The 20,167-nt window shown below is 32.2% G+C and overlaps 1 protein-coding gene across 9 annotated transcripts in view; it reads left to right on the plus strand.

Moving 5' to 3' along the window:
• Positions 1–20,167, plus strand: part of LOC132720919 (striatin-3-like) — a 36,049-nt gene that overhangs the window by 11,518 nt on the left and 4,364 nt on the right. For 2 of the 9 annotated variants that reach the window (XM_060705154.1, XM_060705160.1), the window contains 9 exons: positions 2,472–2,547; positions 4,018–4,150; positions 7,003–7,068; positions 12,526–12,630; positions 14,308–14,430; positions 16,790–16,947; positions 17,545–17,720; positions 18,369–18,538; positions 19,030–19,197. In XM_060705154.1, the coding sequence (XP_060561137.1) occupies positions 2,472–2,547; positions 4,018–4,150; positions 7,003–7,068; positions 12,526–12,630; positions 14,308–14,430; positions 16,790–16,947; positions 17,545–17,720; positions 18,369–18,538; positions 19,030–19,197 (1,175 nt within the window). The remainder of the gene's footprint in view (positions 1–2,471; positions 2,548–4,017; positions 4,151–7,002; positions 7,069–12,525; positions 12,631–14,307; positions 14,431–16,789; positions 16,948–17,544; positions 17,721–18,368; positions 18,539–19,029; positions 19,198–20,167) is intronic. The other 7 variants (XM_060705155.1, XM_060705159.1, XM_060705157.1 and 4 more) reach the window with 7 other exon arrangements.

A 20,167-nucleotide genomic window follows, 5' to 3' on the forward strand; every position in this document is an offset into this window, starting at 1 on the left:
TCACTATATGACATATAGTAAAAACGTAAAATACCCTCTTGTAAAGACCCAAAAGGCCTAGAGAGCTTTGATATTTTGCATAAGGCATTGTCTGGTAGACCCTTACCAAGATTGTTCAAATGATAGCCCTGGGGTCAAAATCAGCCCCGCCCGGGGGTCATTGGTTTTCACTATATGTACATATAGTAAAAACTTAAAATACCTTCTTGTAAAGACCCAAAGGCCTAGAGGTTAGATATTTTGCATAAGGCATTGTCTGGTAGACTTCTACCCAGATTGTTCAAATTATAGCCCTGGGGTCAAAATCGGCCCTGCCCCGCGGGGGTCATTGGTTTTCCTTAGATGTATAAAGTAAAACTTATAGTAAAACAATTGACAAATGATAGAGGTTAGATATTTTTGCATGAAACATTGTGTAGTGAACCTCTAGCAAGATTGTTCAAATTATAGCCCTGGGGTCAAAATCGGCCTCACCCTGGGGGTCATTGATTTTCAATATATACATATAGTAAAAAATCTTATTGTCTGAAGGTACAAGGCTTAGAGCTTTAATATTTGTTAAATGATATAATCTATAGGTACTCTACCAAAGTTGTTCAGATTTTGCCTCTAGTGTCAAAATTAGCCCCGCCCTGGGGGCCATAGGTTTTCCTAATATGTATATAGTAAAATTTAAAAATCATCTTCTCTAAATTTATTAAGGCTGGAGTTAAGATATTTTGCATGAAACATTGTGTAGTGAACCTCTAGCAAGATTGTACAAATTATAGCCCTGGGGTCAAAATTGGCTCCACCCCTAGGGGTCATTGATTTTCACTATGTACATATAGTAAAAAAAATGTCTTGTCTGAAGGTACTTTAAGGCTTAAGAGATTTTATATTGGGTATGTTATATCATGGGTCCTCTACTAAAGTTGTTTTAAGTATGCCCCTAGAGTTAAAAATTGCCCTGCCCCAGAGGCGATAGTTTTCCTTATATGTATAAAGTTAAAATGTTGGGTCGTCCGTGGCCGAGTGGTTAAGGTCGTTGACTTCAAACCACTTGCCCCTCACCGCTGTGGGTTCGAATCCCGACAGGGACTTTGGATTCTTTCATGTGAGGAAGCTATCCAGCTAGCTTACGGGACGTTGGTGGTTCTACTCAGGTGCCCGTTCGTGCCTGAAATAATGCACGGAGGGGCACCTGAGGTCTTCCTCCACCAGTAAAGCTGGAACGTCGCGATATGACCTATACTGTGTTGATGTGACGTAAAACCCAAAACAAACAAAAAAAATAAAGTTAAAACTTGAAAAATTTCTTCTCTGAATTGACAAAGGCTAGAGGTTAAATATATGGCATGAGACTTTGCGAAGTGAACTTCTACCAAGATTGTTCAAATTATAGCCCTTGGGTCAAAATTGGTTCGGACCGGGGGTCATTGATTTTCATTATGTACATATAGTAAAAAAAAAAAGTATTTTTGTTTGAAGGTACAAGGCATAGAGCTTTGATGTTTGCTATATAATATCATCTATAGGTCCTCTACCAAAGTTGTTCAAATTTTTCCTTGGTGTCAAAATTGGCCCTGCCCAGGGGCAGTGATTCTCATTATGAACACATAGTAAAAACAGAAAATAAAACAAATGTTTTCTGAATGGGAGAAAGCTACAGCTTAGATATTTGACTTGAAATGTTGTTTGGTGGACCTGTATCAAGATTGTTTGAATAAAACCCTTGGGTCAAAATTTTGCCTTGCCCAAGGGGAAAGTGACCTACTTTCTTATCCTTTGATGTACAGCAATGAAATTTTGACCATGTGCACAGTTTAAGTTGTAAAATTGAACTTTGATATCAGGTGATCTAGATTTTGATGATGTGACTTACTCTCTTGTCCTTTGATGTACAGCTATGAAATTTGAACCATGTGCACAGATTAAGATGTAAAGTGAACTTTGATATTAGCTGACTTAGATTTTAACAAAGTGTCTTACTGTGTTGTCCTTTGATATAGTCATGAAATTTAGGCTGTGAGAAATATGACCTTCACCACCAAATTAACAAGACTCAAGTGCATTGATATATTCCTACTCTGATCTTTTGTTGGATTAACAATAGATTCAACCACTAAAGATTGTCATAATGCATAGATCCCTGACCTATCTAATTCTTATCAACAGAATTAGATAGGTCAGGGATCTATGCATTATGACAATCTTCAATTGCATAGAAACAAAAATATCCGTTCCTACACTACTATTTAGTGTTGTATTAATGCACACTACTATTTAGTGCTGTATTAATGCGGTGGCATAGCATTTTTCTCAAATGCAATCTTGTTTCTAATTTCTAAATTTTAGATAACTTTAGTATCAGAAATATTTATTTACTAATCTATATTGGAGATATTTTGTTACTGATTCTTATCTGGAGTATTTATGAATGTTTATTTACTTATTATGATGGGTTTTATATTTGTTGTATTATTTTACAGTGATGAGAATGAGGAGGGTATATCAGCTGAAGATGAGGCAGATGAACGGATAGAAAAGAACAGGGGCAAGATAGTGGTATTCAAATTTACTATTCCTATTATTTAAAAATAAATGTGTTAAAGCTTTAACTGATAAAATACTATCTTACTAAAGGGTGAAAGTTGTAACTTGTAAGATATGCTAGAAACATTTCAAAAATGTTGTTTTCATACTTTTTCTGTAATATCTGAAGAGTTTTAGCAAGAATTGTCTCCATAATTTATATATAATGTTTTTCTTATCAAACTATTAAACAAATATTTATGTAGGTTTAGCAATAATTTCTCACATCCATCAAAGACCTTTATGAAAAAAAAAAATGTTTTCAAACGTAATTCTAACAAATTTTATACTTTTGTTAAATTTTTAACAACATTCAAACAAAAGTTAACAACCAATTATAGTTGTATACCTTATATTTATATGCAATGTGTTATCTATACAATCAGCTTATATCCATTCAGTTGCCAAGGCATTATTTTTAGTTACTCTGTATAAATGCAATGAAAAAAGTTCTCTGCTTTTTACAACCTTGTTTCTAAAGTTCATTTGGTACAATATTCTTGTTGTTTACATTGTATTATTGTTTGATATAAATTAATGAAAATTAGGTGAATTTATAGGCATAAGCAATGAATAATTTGAATATAAATGAATTTTTAGCACACTAGTTCTTAAATAAAGTGCTATTAGGTAGAATGTATCTCGGAGAGTGTTTTCAGTGCATTTGTACATGTTGGCTACTGTATGTGTTCTATGATAAGTAATATTTTAATGAAATTGGATATTGGAAAAACAATATATGATTGTGCAAATCAGTTACTTTGCATAAGTAATGGTACAGTATCATATTTGTTTCATTGTTTAATTTGTGGCTGCAAATTTTGAATAAAAAGTAAAAAATCATTCTGCTGGTCTTCATGTTAAAAATCATTTTACTGGTTTAAAGGTTTAAAATCATTTTGCTGGTCTTAAGATTGAAAAACATTTTGTTGGTCTTAAATGTTAACTATCATTTTGTTGGTCTTAATGTTAAATATTATTTTGCTGGTCTTAATGTTACAATCTTTTTGCTGGTCCTAAGATTTAAAATCATTTTGCTGGTCTTATGTTAAAAACCATTTGCTGGTCTTAAGATTAAATTGGTACATTCTGGGTATCTTACTTTGATTAGGATTACTTGAATCAATGGACTTTTAAGAAAGTGTGCACTTTGATTATGAAAGACATCTTTTGTAAAAAATGTTTATACCATTACTTGCTTTGATAAATATGTGGAAACATACATGAATTTTCTCTTAGAAACCCTATCTATGCTATGTTAGTATGATTTTTTGACCCTGCTAAAAAGAAATATTTATTTATTCTGTTAGTTACTGAAAAATGAGGAAAGTTTGATTGCTATTCACTTGATTGCTTTTGTATTTTAAAAATAGAACACTGCAGCTTTTTAATTCTTAATTTAGAACAAATTTGCTAAATATAGCACATATTTGCTATTTTTAGACTGCTGGTATAGAAGGTATGGCTGGTGTGGATGATGAAACTGAGGAAGTGCTAGCAGAATTTGACTTCTTGGTGTCCGAGGCTGGTGAGGGCGCAGGAGAGGCTCAAAGTCATGGGGATGGGCCTGAATGGGGTAAGTCTTGTGCACTGTTTTGTCAGATTGCTAACAGTACTGTTCACAGAATCCATTGATTTGTATAGAAATCAGTTATTTGTTGTTGGCTTTTTTCTACTGTAAATTTGAACTTACGTATTTTAAAATTTTACAGACCTTTTGCAGAATAATGGTAATTTTGAATGTTAATTAGATATTAAAAATGATGATATTGTATGTTCCAAAGGTCACTGATACTAAAGAAATGAATTAAAAATAATCCTCTTAAAAAAATATATAAAAAAAATAAAATAATTAAAAAAACATCAACAAAAACAGGTGATTTCTGGTGAAAATGTAAAATTGTACAAAAGTGGGTTTTGTATTTTGGGTTCATTTTCAAATAATGCTTATAAGGGGATGATATGACTTTGAGATGTATTCTGTGGACAGTATTAGAAGTGATATTTGGTATATTATTTGTAGATGACATGATTGCCGTAGGTAGTATTGTAGTTAGTGGTGAACAGTTGTTGGTAATAAATCTGAGAGAATTTGTCAAAATTACCCACAAAAATAAAAGGAAAAAAAAAGAAAAAATTCAAACGAAAAACATATTGTAATATATACATAAAAATGATAAAAATTTCATCAAGGTATTGAAATATTTGATGGAAGACTAGGCGTTTAAGAGTACAGTTTGATAGGTATGTTATAAAAACAGATCAAAGCTTCAATGCAATAATGGTAATATTAAAATTCTGTGATTTACTCCACTAAATGTGTACAGTTAAGTTGCCCAGCGGTGATTTTTGGAACATTTTAATGTTTTCTAATGGGGTTTCAACTTTCTTTCATGGGGTTTCAATATTAAAAATCTAAAATTGAGCTTTTGAATGTAAAGAGTTTTTTCAGACTGTACAAAAATACAGGCTGTTTGACTGTTAAATGATGGCAGTGACATGTCAATATAGTTGCTAGCTGTTTAGTGACTGTCATAGAGTTTAACTACTTTGAACCAAGTTGTGACGAAATTTTAAGATAGGAATCTGCTCCCTGCATGCAAGGTTTTATAGTGAAGGTTCTTGGACTTTTATCTTAAATGACAAAAATACAGCGTAGTTAGAGTTAGTAATAATGGAAAAATAGATTATGGCTGAATATAAAGTTAATGTTTTTATATGAAACATTAATTACTTTGGATTTACATCATTGAAGTGGCCATAACTAACTTTTTATGCATTGAAAATACAGTATTTTGTATGGATTTTGTAGAGCTGTTCTGGTTAATGGAAATAAAAGATTATTTTTTTAGTTATGCCTAGTACTAATTATTTTGTTTCATTTTTCTCTTGCTTATATTTGAAAACCAAAAAACATAACTATATAGTAAATATAAAATCTTTTTTAAGGTTGAACATAATAGTATGATATTAGTAATGAATTTCTAGCTGATATGTTATTAAAGAGTACAAGTATGTGGTTAGTACATATCATCAAATTCAGGTCAAAAGTCAATCCAGCTCTTGTGTTTCAAAGTCGTTTTCTTTATATTTTCTTTATTCTGTAATGGGTTATTTGCAATTAACAGCTAGTTAAGAGTTACAAATGCTACTTGAGATGTCATTAAATAATTTACCATAGCTGGGGAAGTTATCACTTTAAAATTATGTATTTGCTAAAGTGACATGCTAGTTTTTCAAGGATGTATTTTGATTAAAGATAATTTCCTCATCATTTGTAAGGGATATAGTATCATATATTTATACATTGTATTATATTATAAAACAGGAGTTCATTTGTCTACTCTATTTCTTAATGTTACAAAATCTTACATGATATTTTAAAGTAACAATATTATATTAGCTGGGAAAAAAACCTGCATTGAAAATAAGGTTAAGTTATGCTCCAGTAGAAGTCTTCAAATTTTTAGTTCAATATCTATTTTTTAGGAAGAATTTTCATTTTTCAAACATTAATTTTATGTTAACTCTTCTTTTTTTTGACACACTTTTTGTTGAACTTTTTTTGTAACACACAACTGCTCTGAATCAATTTTTCTTTCACCAGAAAAGAATGATTGTTAGAAAAACTGCAAATTTGTTAAATAAGATGATTTAAAGTGAAAAAAAAAAATAAAGATGAAAAATTTTGTGGAAAAAACAAAAAAACACTATTATGGAATTAATTTGAAATAGGATGAGGTCGATTTAAATCCAGCCTCTTTAGCCAAGTTTTTAAGGTCATTGACCTTGAATCTTATCTATGAGATTGAATAAGAAGCTGTCCTTTCACATAAATTTTACATTTATTTACGATAATTCCTCAAATAATGCTTTGGGGTCAAGCACTTGGAATGCTCTCCCACTAGTAAAGGTAGAACATTGCCTTGTTAACACTGTTAAGAAAAAACTAAAAACCCAAAATGCATACAGTTCACTGAAGGTCCTCCTCCACTAGGGAATCTACCACTTTCCCCTCACCTCTGTGTGTTTGAATCCCGACAGGGATTTTGGATTCTTTCATGTGAGGAAGCTATCCAGCTAGCTTACGGAAAGTAGGTGGTTCTACTCGGGTGTCCGCTTGTGCCTGAAATAATGCATGGAAGGGCACCTGAGGTCTTTCTGCACCGGTAAAACTGGAATGTCGCCATATGACCTATACTGTGTCGGTTTGACGTAAAACTCAAGCAAAGAAACAAAGCACTAGGGAATCTTGGAAGTCCCAATGTCATATTAACACTATCTTTGTGAAAGGAGATCCATCAAAAAAAGGGGGAGAACTGTCATGAGAAAATTCAACAAAACAAAGGGGAAATAACTTGAAATAGTAAAATAAAATTGATGATAAGAAAAAGAAAGTTTGAAAAAAAGTGAAAGATTTGGTTTCAGAAGATGATGAAGATGAGGATGACGATGATGATGACAATTTTAATGATGTAGATCATGAAGACGAAGGTATTAAACGTGTTTGCAATTTATTTAACAATCACTCGTTCACAGTTTATCTTTTCTTGTGCTGTTTTTTTAACCGTGGGTTTCGTGAACGGTTCACAACGTGTCTTATTTTTAGCTGTAGGTCATCAGTTTTCTTGCTGTGTAATCTATTAATCAATCGTACTGGTATTAATCTGCTAATCATTAAAGAGCCAAAGTGACGTTTAAGATAAAAAAAATAAATTTTTTAGATCGAGTATAGTTGTTGGATAATCTTTAATATTAGTATATAGTTCGTACAAAAATATTTAACCATTGAAATATATACAGAAAACCTTAATCTAGTGTACAAAAGTGTTCCTACATTAAAATATATACAGAAAACTTTAATCTATTGTGATCGAAGATACGTCATTTTCAATACGTTCAGAAGATATAATTATGCAATTACTGAAATATTATAATAAGAATGACATATTAACGGGATAATAACAAATGAAAGGTGATATGGTGAAGATGTCTCGTCCATTAGGAGGTGCAAGGATAGTTTTTCGTGTGTTTAACCTTGCAGCCATCGGTTCTGAAAGATATAAATAGCCCCATGTGATTTTAAAGGCAGGGTTCACACTATCATATGCAAAGCTATTTATGATAATTTGATTAAAAGGGAGAATATTTTTTCTACTGCAGAAACTGGTAAAAATCTGCCATTGTTTTTCTTGCATTGATAAAAATAGCGATGTGTAAAAAAAAAAACCAGTAGAGGTGTATTCCAAACACACACTAACTTTATGCTGATGGCATTTACTTAGGCTATTCAAATTTAAGGTTAAAATGTAATTTTATTAAAGCCAGTGTGAGCCTTGTACAGGCTTATATCTAATCCATAGTTGTTTTGTAACTTGCTAAATTTCTAAATTTGACTTTAATGGTTACCATTTTTTTACTGTCAATTATAAAATTTTGTATTATCAAGATGGAAATCCTAAGTCAGCCAACACAGTATAGAGGCTGGTCACACTGCATGGATGTGCAGGCTGGCCTGGCTTTATACTGGTGGCAGATCTAATTACGTGTGGTTGCAGTAAAGTAAAGGCTATGCTATTGTTTTGTATAGAGTATGATTGGTGAATATTATCCAAGATATAAATGACTGAGACATCTTCATCAAATTAAATATAGAATTCTCTCAGATACCATGTCTAAGTATTGGTGTTGTACTGTATAAACCTTGTAAACTCCTATAAATATATTTCTATGTAAATGAGTACAGAAGGATATCTAAATTATATAATTATATATAATTATGTGAAACTGTGTGGGTAAAAAAAACTGTTAGTCTTTTATTGTTTAGGGGAAAAAATGTGTATTTGCTTATACATGATGCTGTGGTGATAACCTATGTGTGGTGATAAAATGTTTAAACCCTGTTTTATGTTTATAGCAGGAAAATAAAAAGGGGGGGGGGGGGGGAGATAGAAGTTAGCCAATTAATTATTATCTGTTATGGTTTTTCCTTAATAAAAAGATACACTGCACAATATATGTTAAAAATTTATAGATCTAACTAAAATTTCATTGCTGTAATAACATCATAACACATCCTGGGGGCTAGATTTACTATTCTGGAAATATTTTGCATATATTGTTTTACTCCCTGATTAGTAAAGAGGCTTTAAAATAACATAGTATTTAAGTTGCTAAAAGGTCAGACTGATGGCAAAATTAGCAAGGTTTGAAATTTTTCTGTGATCCTCATATTTATTAAGGTGACAACGGAGTCAATTATCACTGAAAATACCTAAAATGAGATTTTTTGCTTAGTAGATTTATCAACCTTTTCTGAACATATTCGTGATTTAATTTTGGAAGCAGTTAGTCCAAAAAATGTGTTTTTAAACTGTACCTGTACCATTTTTATCTGCTATTCGCGTAACCTGTTAATTATCGATAACGCTCCGCCCCCTGTTGAGGCATCATTGAGGGAAATCGGTAGTTCCATATATCCGTGAATTACCGGTCCATACTGGTCCATACTACTCGTAACAAATACCGTACATCTTTTATAAATATCGTCTACCTTTTATTTGGCATTTTTTATAAAATAAGAAATTGTCGGCCAATGTACGTAACATAATGTATGAAACATAAATAATTAAGCATAGCGGCAAATTGCACGACCACGGGGTTGATTAAAAATATAGTTGCTAAAATATCCATAATGTGTGAAAATAATTTGTCTGTCCCGTTAATCTGATAGATATTACATTGAGTTTATGGACTTTTGTACGGATTCAACGGCTTGCTTTACATTCAACCTCGTTTTCTAACAATGTCAAGTAAAACAACAACAAAAACGGACAACATTTTTTATGTGAACGCCTATAAGATGTCCCTGACAAATTTCTAAACCATTTTAGATTGTTTAAGGATGATTATTTCTCTATGAATCAATAAAAAAAGATATTAATATATATTATCAGTGAATGCTTTGAATAAATTGTTCGCCAGTAAATCGAACACAGTTCTAATAAACCTGGGACACAGTATGGAATTTATTGTATATCCCAGTAGAAACTGGATATCTATGCCGTGCATAGATGATTTTCATGATAATAGAAGTCAAGAAGGTCAGATCATAATGATCGAGTGATACCTTTTATTTCTATTAAAATATGTGAAGCATTTATATCAATTTGGAGGAAAAAATATATAATATCCCGTTCTTATTTGTACATCTACCATGGCCTTTAAAATACCGTCAGTATACAGTTTTTAGCTCGACTATTCGATAAGAATAAGTAGAGCTATTGCAGTCACCCGAGCGTTGGCGTCGGCGTAACCACTTATGTTAAAGTTTTTGTAATAGTTCAAATATTTTCAAAGTCCATTGACATATGGCTTTGAAACTTTGCACACTTGTTCACCATCATGACCCCAACCTGTAGACAGGAGGAGGTAACTCTATCATGCATTTTGACAGAATTATGCCCCTTTTTCGACTTAGAATTTACGTTAAAGTTTTTGTAATAGTTCAAATTTTTTCAAAGTCCATTGACATATGGCTTTGAAACTTTGCACACTTGTTCACCATCATGACCCCAACCTGTAGACAGGAGGAGGTAACTCTATCAAGCATTTTGACAGAATTATGCCCCTTTTTCGACTTAGAATTTACGTTAAAGTTTTTGTAATAGTTCAAATATTTTCAAAGTCCATTGACATATGGCTTTGAAACTTTGCACACTTGTTCAACATCATGACCCCAACCTGTAAACAGGAGAAGGTAACTCTATCAAGCATTTTGACAGAATTATGCCCCTTTTTGTGCCCCCACGTTAGTGGCGGGCATTTAGATTTACCCTTGTCCGTCCGTCCTTCCGTCCGTCTGTCCGTCCGTCCGTCCTTCCTTCCGTCCGTCCGTCCGTTCACTTTTGTGTCGCACGTAACTCCAAAAGTATTTGACCTAGAGTCATGAAACTTTACAGGAATGTTGATCAGCATGTGTAGTTGTGCACCTGGGTATTTTGGTCTGGATATTTTTAGTATTTTCAGAGTTATTGCCCTTGACTTAGTAAAATTTGGCAATTTTCAACTTGTGTCGCATGTAACTCCAAAAGTATTTGACCTAGAGTCATGAAACTTTACAGGAATGTTGATCAGCATGTGTAGTTGTGCACCTGGGTATTTTCGTCTGGATATTTTTAGTATTTTCAGAGTTATTGCCCTTGACTTAGTAAAAATTTGGCAATTTTCAACTTGTGTCGCATGTAACTCAAAAAGTATTTGACCTAGAGTCATGAAACTTTACAGGAATGTTGATCAGCATGTGCAGTTGTGCACCAGGTATTTTCGTCTGGATATTTTTTAGTATTTTTAGAGTTATTGCCCATTCAGCCCCCCCCCCCCCCCCCCCCCCCCCCGAGTGCCTCAAATTTTACCGAAAGTCACGTGACATGTGCAACCGATACCAGACGGACAGTAAATCACGTTAAGATTTGAGGAAATTTCTGTTATAAACAGATATTAATCAGCAACTTTTTAATTTGTCAGATGTCACTGGGTCATAAAATGTTGTTAGAGTATGTTACCGCAACCTGTGACCCTCTCTGGTGCGATATTTGTGTATTATGCAATTATTTAGCGTGAAACGTAGGGGTCCGAGAGAGAACAGCCGATTTATGACACTTCGTTTGATGCGGGTCGGACTAACTTTGAATCGGCATAACTTTTTTAATAATCAAGCAATTAACATGCGGTTTAAAGCACATGAAAGGGAATTCATTTACGTAGGGAATCGTGTCAGGGATTTTTGTTTGCTCAATCAGCGACTTAATTATCTTTAATTACGTAATATGTATGGTGAAAAAAGTCTGATAAATTGTTTGACGTTACGTAATATTTTTTTGAGAAAAGATAGAAAAAATTTGAGACACGGTTCCCCAGATATTATAAGTATGTTTATTTTCCAAAAGTTTGATAACAAAAAAAATAAAAAATGACTTTGATATGACGATCTAAAATTTTAGGATTTTTATTAAAAATCAATCAATTACAAAGGATTTTTTTTCAAATATGTTATTTTTTATGATGATCAGCGACATTCAATGAACAAATATTAAATAAATAACAATTATTACTAAAATAAGTTGGTTTAAATGACATTTATGTGAGTACCATGGAAAGTGTCTGTTGTCACCTTAAGTAAGATTATATCTGTTTTGTGCTTGACTATTTGAAGAAATTTGACAAACTGTTGATACCTTTATTATTAACCTGGAATTTTTGGTACAGTTTAACATGGAGAAGAAAAGGTCGCTCATTTTCAAATCACTTGACTGGTACTGCAGTATTCCCTGATTAAGCAAGGAATTTTGAACTCTTTTTACAATAAAATTGTTTGCATTTGGGGGTGAGGGGGGGGGATCCTAACAAGATCAATATATCCATTCAGGTGATTGCTGAAATTATGTACAGAGTGGCACCTTAGGTCTTACTCAATTAGGAAAGGTTAAAAGTTAAAATAAGACCTTCACAGTGTTGTTGGTATTACTTAAATCCCAATCTCCATTTAAAAAACAGAAGATGGATTTTCCTTTGTGAATTAATGTCAAAGCTACCATGATGTAACTAACGGGCACGATTCTAATATAGGGTGCACTTTGTAGATACAATTTGGAAAAAAATATCATAAAATTATAAATTAAAACTGTCAATATAAACTGTTTTTATATTTAGTATTTCAAAATTGAAATCTATATTATATTTTTGTGTTCAGTGCAGATTGTGTAATGTATGATTTGTATTTAGATATTCCTGATATATTTTATGTTAGTTACAATGTTCGTTTTTACCTATTTTGAATAGTTTTCATTTTTGAGTTTTAAGTGTTTATTAAGGGAAACAGTTTTTTAAGTATAAATATTAGAAAATATGAGGCAAACTCTTGAACAAAGTGTGTCCATCTTCTGCACACAGTTAAGAAAGATCTCGGCTCTCCGAACGAAGAGTGGGGTGTTGACCAGCAGCTTATATCTAAACTTAAAGAAGAATACAAAAAAGAGCGGAAGGGAAAGAAAGCAAGTAAGTCACACTGGTTTAAAACCAAGTAAATTATACAGTACTATATGACCATGTTGCTTGATATAGGTGGCAAGCATATTTAAATGTGTATTTTTTTTTTCCGAGGGAATCGTGTACCTATATATGTGTACCTATATATACATGTATATATATTATGCAACAAAAATTATGAAGTGCATATTGTGTATTATCCGTTAGCCAACTGTTTCATGTTTTTTTTTAAATTCAGTTTTTGTTATTTTTAATTGTGTGTATTGCAGCATTTTAACTGTATTGTTTTTTTGCAATTTTCATTCGAAAGAAAAAAAATGCACATCTTGTTTTGAAAACAAGATGGGAGATGAATATCATGTTAACAGTTAAATAGTCTTAGATTATTTAGGCTTTATAACTTTATTTAGGCTTTATAAAATAATTCATTTTGTTGAAATTCAAAATTTTGGAAAATAAGGAAACTTTGATCTGCAATACACACATTATCAATAATTTTATGCTTTTAATGTTGTAAGCAGATTGATACTTTATATTTTGTTTGCTAACTATTGCTTTTAGATGCATGATTATTAGATTTTTATTTTTTTGCGTGGCTTTTTTTATCAAACGGTTCATATCGTGTAGAATAGTAGTGCATTGCTTTAGATTTTACATAGTTTAACATTACATACTTTTTTCAGCTGATTTTCCGATAAAATCTTTCTTGAAAAAAATATAAGTAAATTTCAGACAAAAGATTGATTTTCATTATATTGAAGTTTTATTTATAGTAAAAGTTGAATTTTAATTATTGATACTTTTGATAAAATTTGTCAAGCGAAGCATCACAAAATAAGATAATTATTTATTTAATCAGTGGCATTATGCAACTTGAATGATATATTTTAATATTATATCACATGATTGCATTTGAAAACATCACTGTTATTGATTATAAAGTGTCTGCTAATTTTTGGTTACATTTTAACTGTTTATTTTTATTATTATCATAAATAAGCAGCCTCTGTTAAACATCTTCAAATATTTATGTACCAATAAAAATACTGGTAGCCCCAACAAAAATTGTAAAAGCTTTGACAGTATAATATTCAATAGCGAGTTCAAACCATGCTGAAGTAGTGTAATGAACGTGACCAGCTTTTAAATAAGGATCTGCAAATTTTGAGTACAAGGCATTTATATATTAAAGTTTTAAAATTGAGCTACCTGCATAGATGTGTAGAACAGGCCTGGCTCTACACAAGTCATTATTGCTACTAGCTCAATATTGAGATGACCCCTAGATTTCCTTATTTGACTGCATAAAGAAGTATTCAGGGTTTTTCTCAACATTGTTAGTTAAGGAAACATTTTATTTGAAGGTGATTTTACTGTTTCAGGACAATTTTCTTTTAAAAGAAATTTCTTATACTAATTCAGAAGTCATAAAACAAAAAGAACATCAAGAAAAACTTCCTTTCTACAGGGGATTGAGGTAGAACATAACTAGGGTGTACAAATGGATTTTGTAACAGACCTAATCTTGATATATGAAATAAAAAATATATATGTTAAGTTGCTAGGCATATTCCTCCTATATGTTGTGACAATCTAAGCTTTCAGAGGCTGCTTGTTTTAAGTACTGTTATATTGTTTGCATGTGTTGTAAGTTGCTTTGTTTCAAAGTTGCACATGCTTTTCCAGGGCCAAAACGTTCGACATTACAAGCTATGTTAGCCAATCTGACCGAAGCGGATGATTTATCATCGTCCCAGACTGGCGCGGCCAGCTCAAACCAGAATAGCATGTCTGAAGTAGATGACCTCGGTATGCATGGTGATAATACCATTCTTAATCTTAACTTCACCTATATTAATATAATGGACGTTTCCAGCTTTGAAATTTGGAACTGTCCATTGTTATTATAAGGGATTTTGCCTTAATAGTAACTACCTATATTAGTACAATGGACGTTTCCAACTTTGAAATTTGGAACTTTCCATTGTTATTATAAGGGATTTTTGCCTTAATCTTAACTTCACCTAAATTAGTATAATGGACATGTCCTGCTTTAAAATTTGGAATTGTCCATTGTTATAATAAAGGATTTCAGTATCAGAATTTTAAACTGAGCTGCTACAAGTATTGATGGACTGGTCAGCAGACTGAGTGAATTGGCAGGTTGGTCGGGCTCTTTGTGACATTGGGTAGTCAATATCGCTACTTGTTCTCGAAGATTGAGTTAGCGACCTCAATAGATAACATGTTTCTTAATATTCAAAGTAGTTGGAATTTCTAATAACCCCATAATGTGAAAGAAAAACTGTAAAAAAATGCATGATAACAATTCCAGCATCGGTAGATATTCTTTGTCATGACAAAGTTGTGTTTTAAGTATAGTTATTAAAATACATGTAGATCTATAGAATGATTTAGGTGATATTTTAAGCATTTCCCATGTTAGTGCATCTTGATTATAGAACACTGTGTTTTTAAATTGCATCTGACAAGTACTGTAATGGGAATAACAGGAAATTTGCAACAAACAGTACCGGAAAGTTTGTAAATGTAATTTTTGAAATAAGAAATTTATACCTTCACAAAGATGTCAAATTTGAAGGAATTTACTTCGTGCATAAGAGAATTTTAATCAGAGAGAACTATTAATTTGTTATAAACTAAAGGGAAGACAATTATTGTCATAAACTAAAAAAAACCTTTAAAAAAAAATTAGTTCAATACAAAAGCAGCATTCCATTTCTTGATCAGAGACAGTATTTGTTTAGTATAGAATAATTTGATGCAAATAAGAATGTTTGCATGTGAATATGTAAAAAGTCTTGGTTAAGCATAATTTACTGTAATAATTACATTAAAGGTAAGTGTCACATTGGATATTGTTGCATAATATGCTACAGAATCTTTATTTTAACCGTCAGTTAGGTGATCAATTTGCTAGTGTTTTTTTGCTTGATCAATATTAACCCTTATCCTTCTGAATTTACGTAATGGATTTGCCCTGCATTGAAAATAGAACAGTCCATTTTAAGTTTGAGGGAATTTTAGTATCAAAATAAAAAAAAAGAATGGGGATACCCAAAAGTAAAGAGACTGTAATGTAATACAGGCTGGCCTGGCCCTATATTTTTGGCAAGGGCTAATCGATTTCAATTTCAGCAGGGTAAGGGTTAATTATAAAAGTTATCTTCTTCTGTTTTTGCTTTAATTGATCACTTGCCTTTATTGTTTTACATTAGGGGCATATCACTCTTTGTGTGTAAATGAGTTAATGTGACATCACTATTGACAAACAGTAAAAAACAACCTGTCACTTTAGTGTTGCTGCCATATTTGAACTGCCATGTATTGTAACTTTGGTGTCTGTTACAATGTCATAGAACACATGTAGTTCTGAATTTCAGCATTTATATTATTACCAAATGATTCTTCTTAATAAATTGAAACGCCTTATTGCCTGTGTAGTAGGGACTTACATCGTAACTTTTAACTTATGGGGTGCAAAAGAGTGAAGGTTTATTTCATAGAAGAAAATTCAAGTTCATTTCACAGTAGAAAATTTATATGTTTTAATACATGAAGTCTCCCTTGCTGTTCCTCCTTCACTTTCATCACAGGGTTATTATCTTTATAATTAATAGATTGTTCCTGACAGTATTTGAAATGGTCATTAATACTGACATTTGTAACACAGTCATGAATAAATTAATTATATAATACAGCATTTAAGCTCTTTTGAGGGGTAAAATATACTATCGACATGTATGTAACAAACTAACATTTTTATCCTCAATTATGGCATATTTACCAGAAAGTTGAACGTTTTAAGCAAAGCAAAGTTGTCTTATATCATAATTTATACAAATTTGGTGAGCCGTAAATACAATAAAATTTTTATTTGAGTCACCTTTGACTGTCAAAGACTGACCTTTGAACTCAAATAGAAATAAAGAATGCAACATTTACCTAAAATAATAAATGGATGACACCCAAGATTTTCTGCAAATGATACCAGAAAATTATCATATGACCTTAACACTCTTGTTTGGACTTTGATTTAAAGCATTCAGAGACACAGGCATACACACTGACATTATTTCTTCTCACTTATGACAGGGGTTTTGTATCTAGAAAATATATAAATGTATATGAATATATATTTGTTCAGCTGGTGTACAGAGTGGTGGAAACTTACAGAGTGGCAATAGAAAGCCTGTGATAGGAGTAAATAGTAATGAGGAGGACCTTGATGCAGCAATAGGAGTTGGTCTCGGTGAACTAGCTGAGATCACTGTAAACAATGATGCTGATCCTGGCAACTATGATGTAAGTGGTTTCATACTTAGAGGTTTAACAGTGAAAATATTGTTATAGAATACATTACCTTTATACTTTATCTAAAACTTAAAATGATTTTCATTGGTCTAGAAGATTTAAATTTGCGTTCTGTTTCTAATTATACATTCCCTTTAAACTGATACAGCTAGTGTGCTAAAAATAGATTCTTAAACTTTTCGAAACAATTGAATGATTTATTGAATAATAATTAAGATATTCCCTACATACAGACCTTTCATGAACTTCTACCATTCATGAAAGTTAAGGTCATTTTGAAAGGTCAACGTCATCTTGTCTAGTTATTATGATAAGTTCACAGAGGTCAAGGTCAGTAATATAAAATTACACTTGTCTGCTTTTCTTAAAGTATGTAATGCTTTCACTTGAAAAAAAAGAAATACAGGTAATTGCATTTATTTTAGGTAAGTAATGCATGTACAATACTACATATCAAGGGTTGACCACAAAACTGCAGTAACTGATATGAAACAAAAAAGGACTTACAACAGTTTCGCAGTCAACCTTTGATATATATAAAGACTACCAGGATATTATGGAAGTTAATTTTGATTTTGTTTACTTCAGATATCTGCCCCAACAGAAGTCTTTAGAAAGACATGGAATGCTAAATACACGTTACGGAGCCATTTTGATGGTGTAAGAACGCTAGCGTTTCACCCTGTAGAACCTGTGTTAATAACTGGATCAGAAGATCATACATTAAAACTGTGGAACTTACAGAAAACTGTACCCGCAAAGAAGTAAGTCTTGTCTAACCTGTTGAATTTATGTAATAGATTAGTTTGGAACAGTCCATTTGAAGTTAAAGGGATTTCAGTATCAAATTACGAAAAAACAAAAAACAGTATAGACCCATGTTAGACAATTTGTATGTGATGGCTGACATAGCTCTGTATTGGTGCCAAAGGCAAATTCTTAGGGTGCCCATGGCAGAATTATTAGGGTCATTAACTGGTGTACTGCTGTGGGTTTGAATCCTGCTAGGTGGTTTTGAATTATTTCCTGTGAGGAAGCTTATTGTCTAGGTTATAGAATGTAAGAGGTTCTATTCAGTTTCTCACTCAGTAAAACTGGATAGTCACTATTACAGTATCAGTGTCACTAAAATCTTACTTCAAAAAATGTTTGATTCAAGCAGTGTATGAGTTGAAACTGGATGTATTGTAATACTCCAGTATTGATTCATAAGTTTAGATTTTTAAAAATTTGTGTAATATATTCATGTGCATTTCATTGTTCATATGTTTGCATACAGTATACTTGGAATTATTTGGAGAAATTTGAAATTTAAGGCACGCAAAAAATATATAGATTCAGATTGTCCCTCCACCGATTTCTATATGAATTTAAGTACCACAGTTAGTGTTATACAATCTATTACATTTCAGGGCAGCTTCATTAGATGTAGAGCCAGTGTATACTTTTCGTGCGCACGTGGGCCCTGTACTGTGTCTAGCAGTAAGTGCCTCAGGAGAGCAGTGTTACAGTGGCGGAATAGACTCATCGATTAGATGTTGGAATATACCTAGTTCAAATATAGATCCTTATGATTCTTTCGGTAGGTGTTAAAAATGTTCCTATTGAATATTTGTTTGAATTATTAACAAAGAGTCTTCAAATATTATTAATTAGTTATTCCCATGTTATCATCACAGTTGAGTCTTTAAAATTGAATCCATTTTGCATTTACTAAGGTTGTTGTGTAAAGTTTCGCTAAGTGCCGAACAAGACAAAATAGTAGTTTTGCTGGTTATATTTTGTAGTTTTCTTTTAATACTTGGTTCCTATTGAACTTATATTTGAAGTTTAAACAAAACATAATTATAGTCATCACTTAGAACATGTAGAAAGCAAAGTGAAATAACTTATGCAGGGGCGGCAAAGCCAATTGTCCGTATTGCCAAGGTTGTTCCACAGCCTGTACGGACAAAAGGAAATGTCCAAGAATTTACTTTATGAATATCATACGGACAAGTATGCCAAAATTAAATTTTACCGGCCCTGCTTAAGGAGTTACTATACAATAATTTCTGTTATTTCCATTTTCAGATTCTAATGTTTTACAAGACACAATGGTTGCCCATACTGATGCAGTGTGGGGACTGTCAATACACAACACAAAAAGTCAGCTTTTATCATGTTCAGCTGATGGAACGGTACGGCTGTGGAGCCCAGGAACAAAATCCCCACTTCTCAACACCTTCACTGTTGACAGTGGTATGTTAAATGTTACTTACTTTTTAGCATTTCTGTATATTTAGGGAATAGTCTGTCAGGGCTTAATACATTACACATAGACCGGCTCTGTGGTCGAGGGGTTAGAGTCGATGACTTCTAATCAAGTTACCTCTCTGGCGTGGGTTCGATCCCCGGGAGATGCTTTGGTAGTTTAGCGCGGAGGAAGGTAGTCTAGTACTGGTTTAACTCTCCAGGAACGATGGTTAGGAAACTACCCACCTATATGACTGAAATACTGTTGGAAAAAGGCGTAAAATGAAACAAACAAACAAACAAACATTACACATATTATGTCTGATTCAAGTTCTTGTTCAAGTTGTGAAATTCTTTTAAGCTGCTGAATTTTTTGTGTCCCTTTACTGATGAAATGGTCAGCATTGTATTTTTAGTACGACCAATTATTTAAAAGGATTTGTTGACATAGCTAATCAGATTCTTTTAATGTCTCGAAATTTATTCTGCGGCCAAGTTTTGTTATAAATATCACAAATGTGTAGATATTTGTATTAAAAATTCATTACATATAGAACTATTAAATTGTTAAAGTCTGACATTTTGAAACGGAAAAGACAGTTTGCATTCAGTTTCATGATTGCTTCAGTCCCACGGAGGTATTTCAATATAACAGGACTGGATATACTCTTTTGAGATTTGTGTGCCATTTGATGTAGGTCTGGTACAAAAACTTGTGTGCAAAATTTCAGATTTTTCACTCTCTCAGTTTGTCAAAATAATCATTTTAATTGTGCAAAGTGACACAAAAATAAAAAGCATTTAAACACTTTAAACTCAAATCGGGCTAAGAATCGCACACAAAAAAAAATTTGATCTAATTCTGAGTATGTATGTCTCAATATCTTAAAATTCCATACTTTTCTATTTTAAAAACACCAAAAACCTTTGCCAGAATTTATATTTTTACGTTTTTAGGTTGTTGTTTTTTTTACCT

The sequence above is a fragment of the Ruditapes philippinarum genome, unplaced genomic scaffold (assembly GCF_026571515.1).
Source record: "Ruditapes philippinarum isolate M1 unplaced genomic scaffold, ASM2657151v2 ctg715_1_1_1_1, whole genome shotgun sequence".
Classification (NCBI taxonomy): domain Eukaryota; kingdom Metazoa; phylum Mollusca; class Bivalvia; order Venerida; family Veneridae; genus Ruditapes; species Ruditapes philippinarum.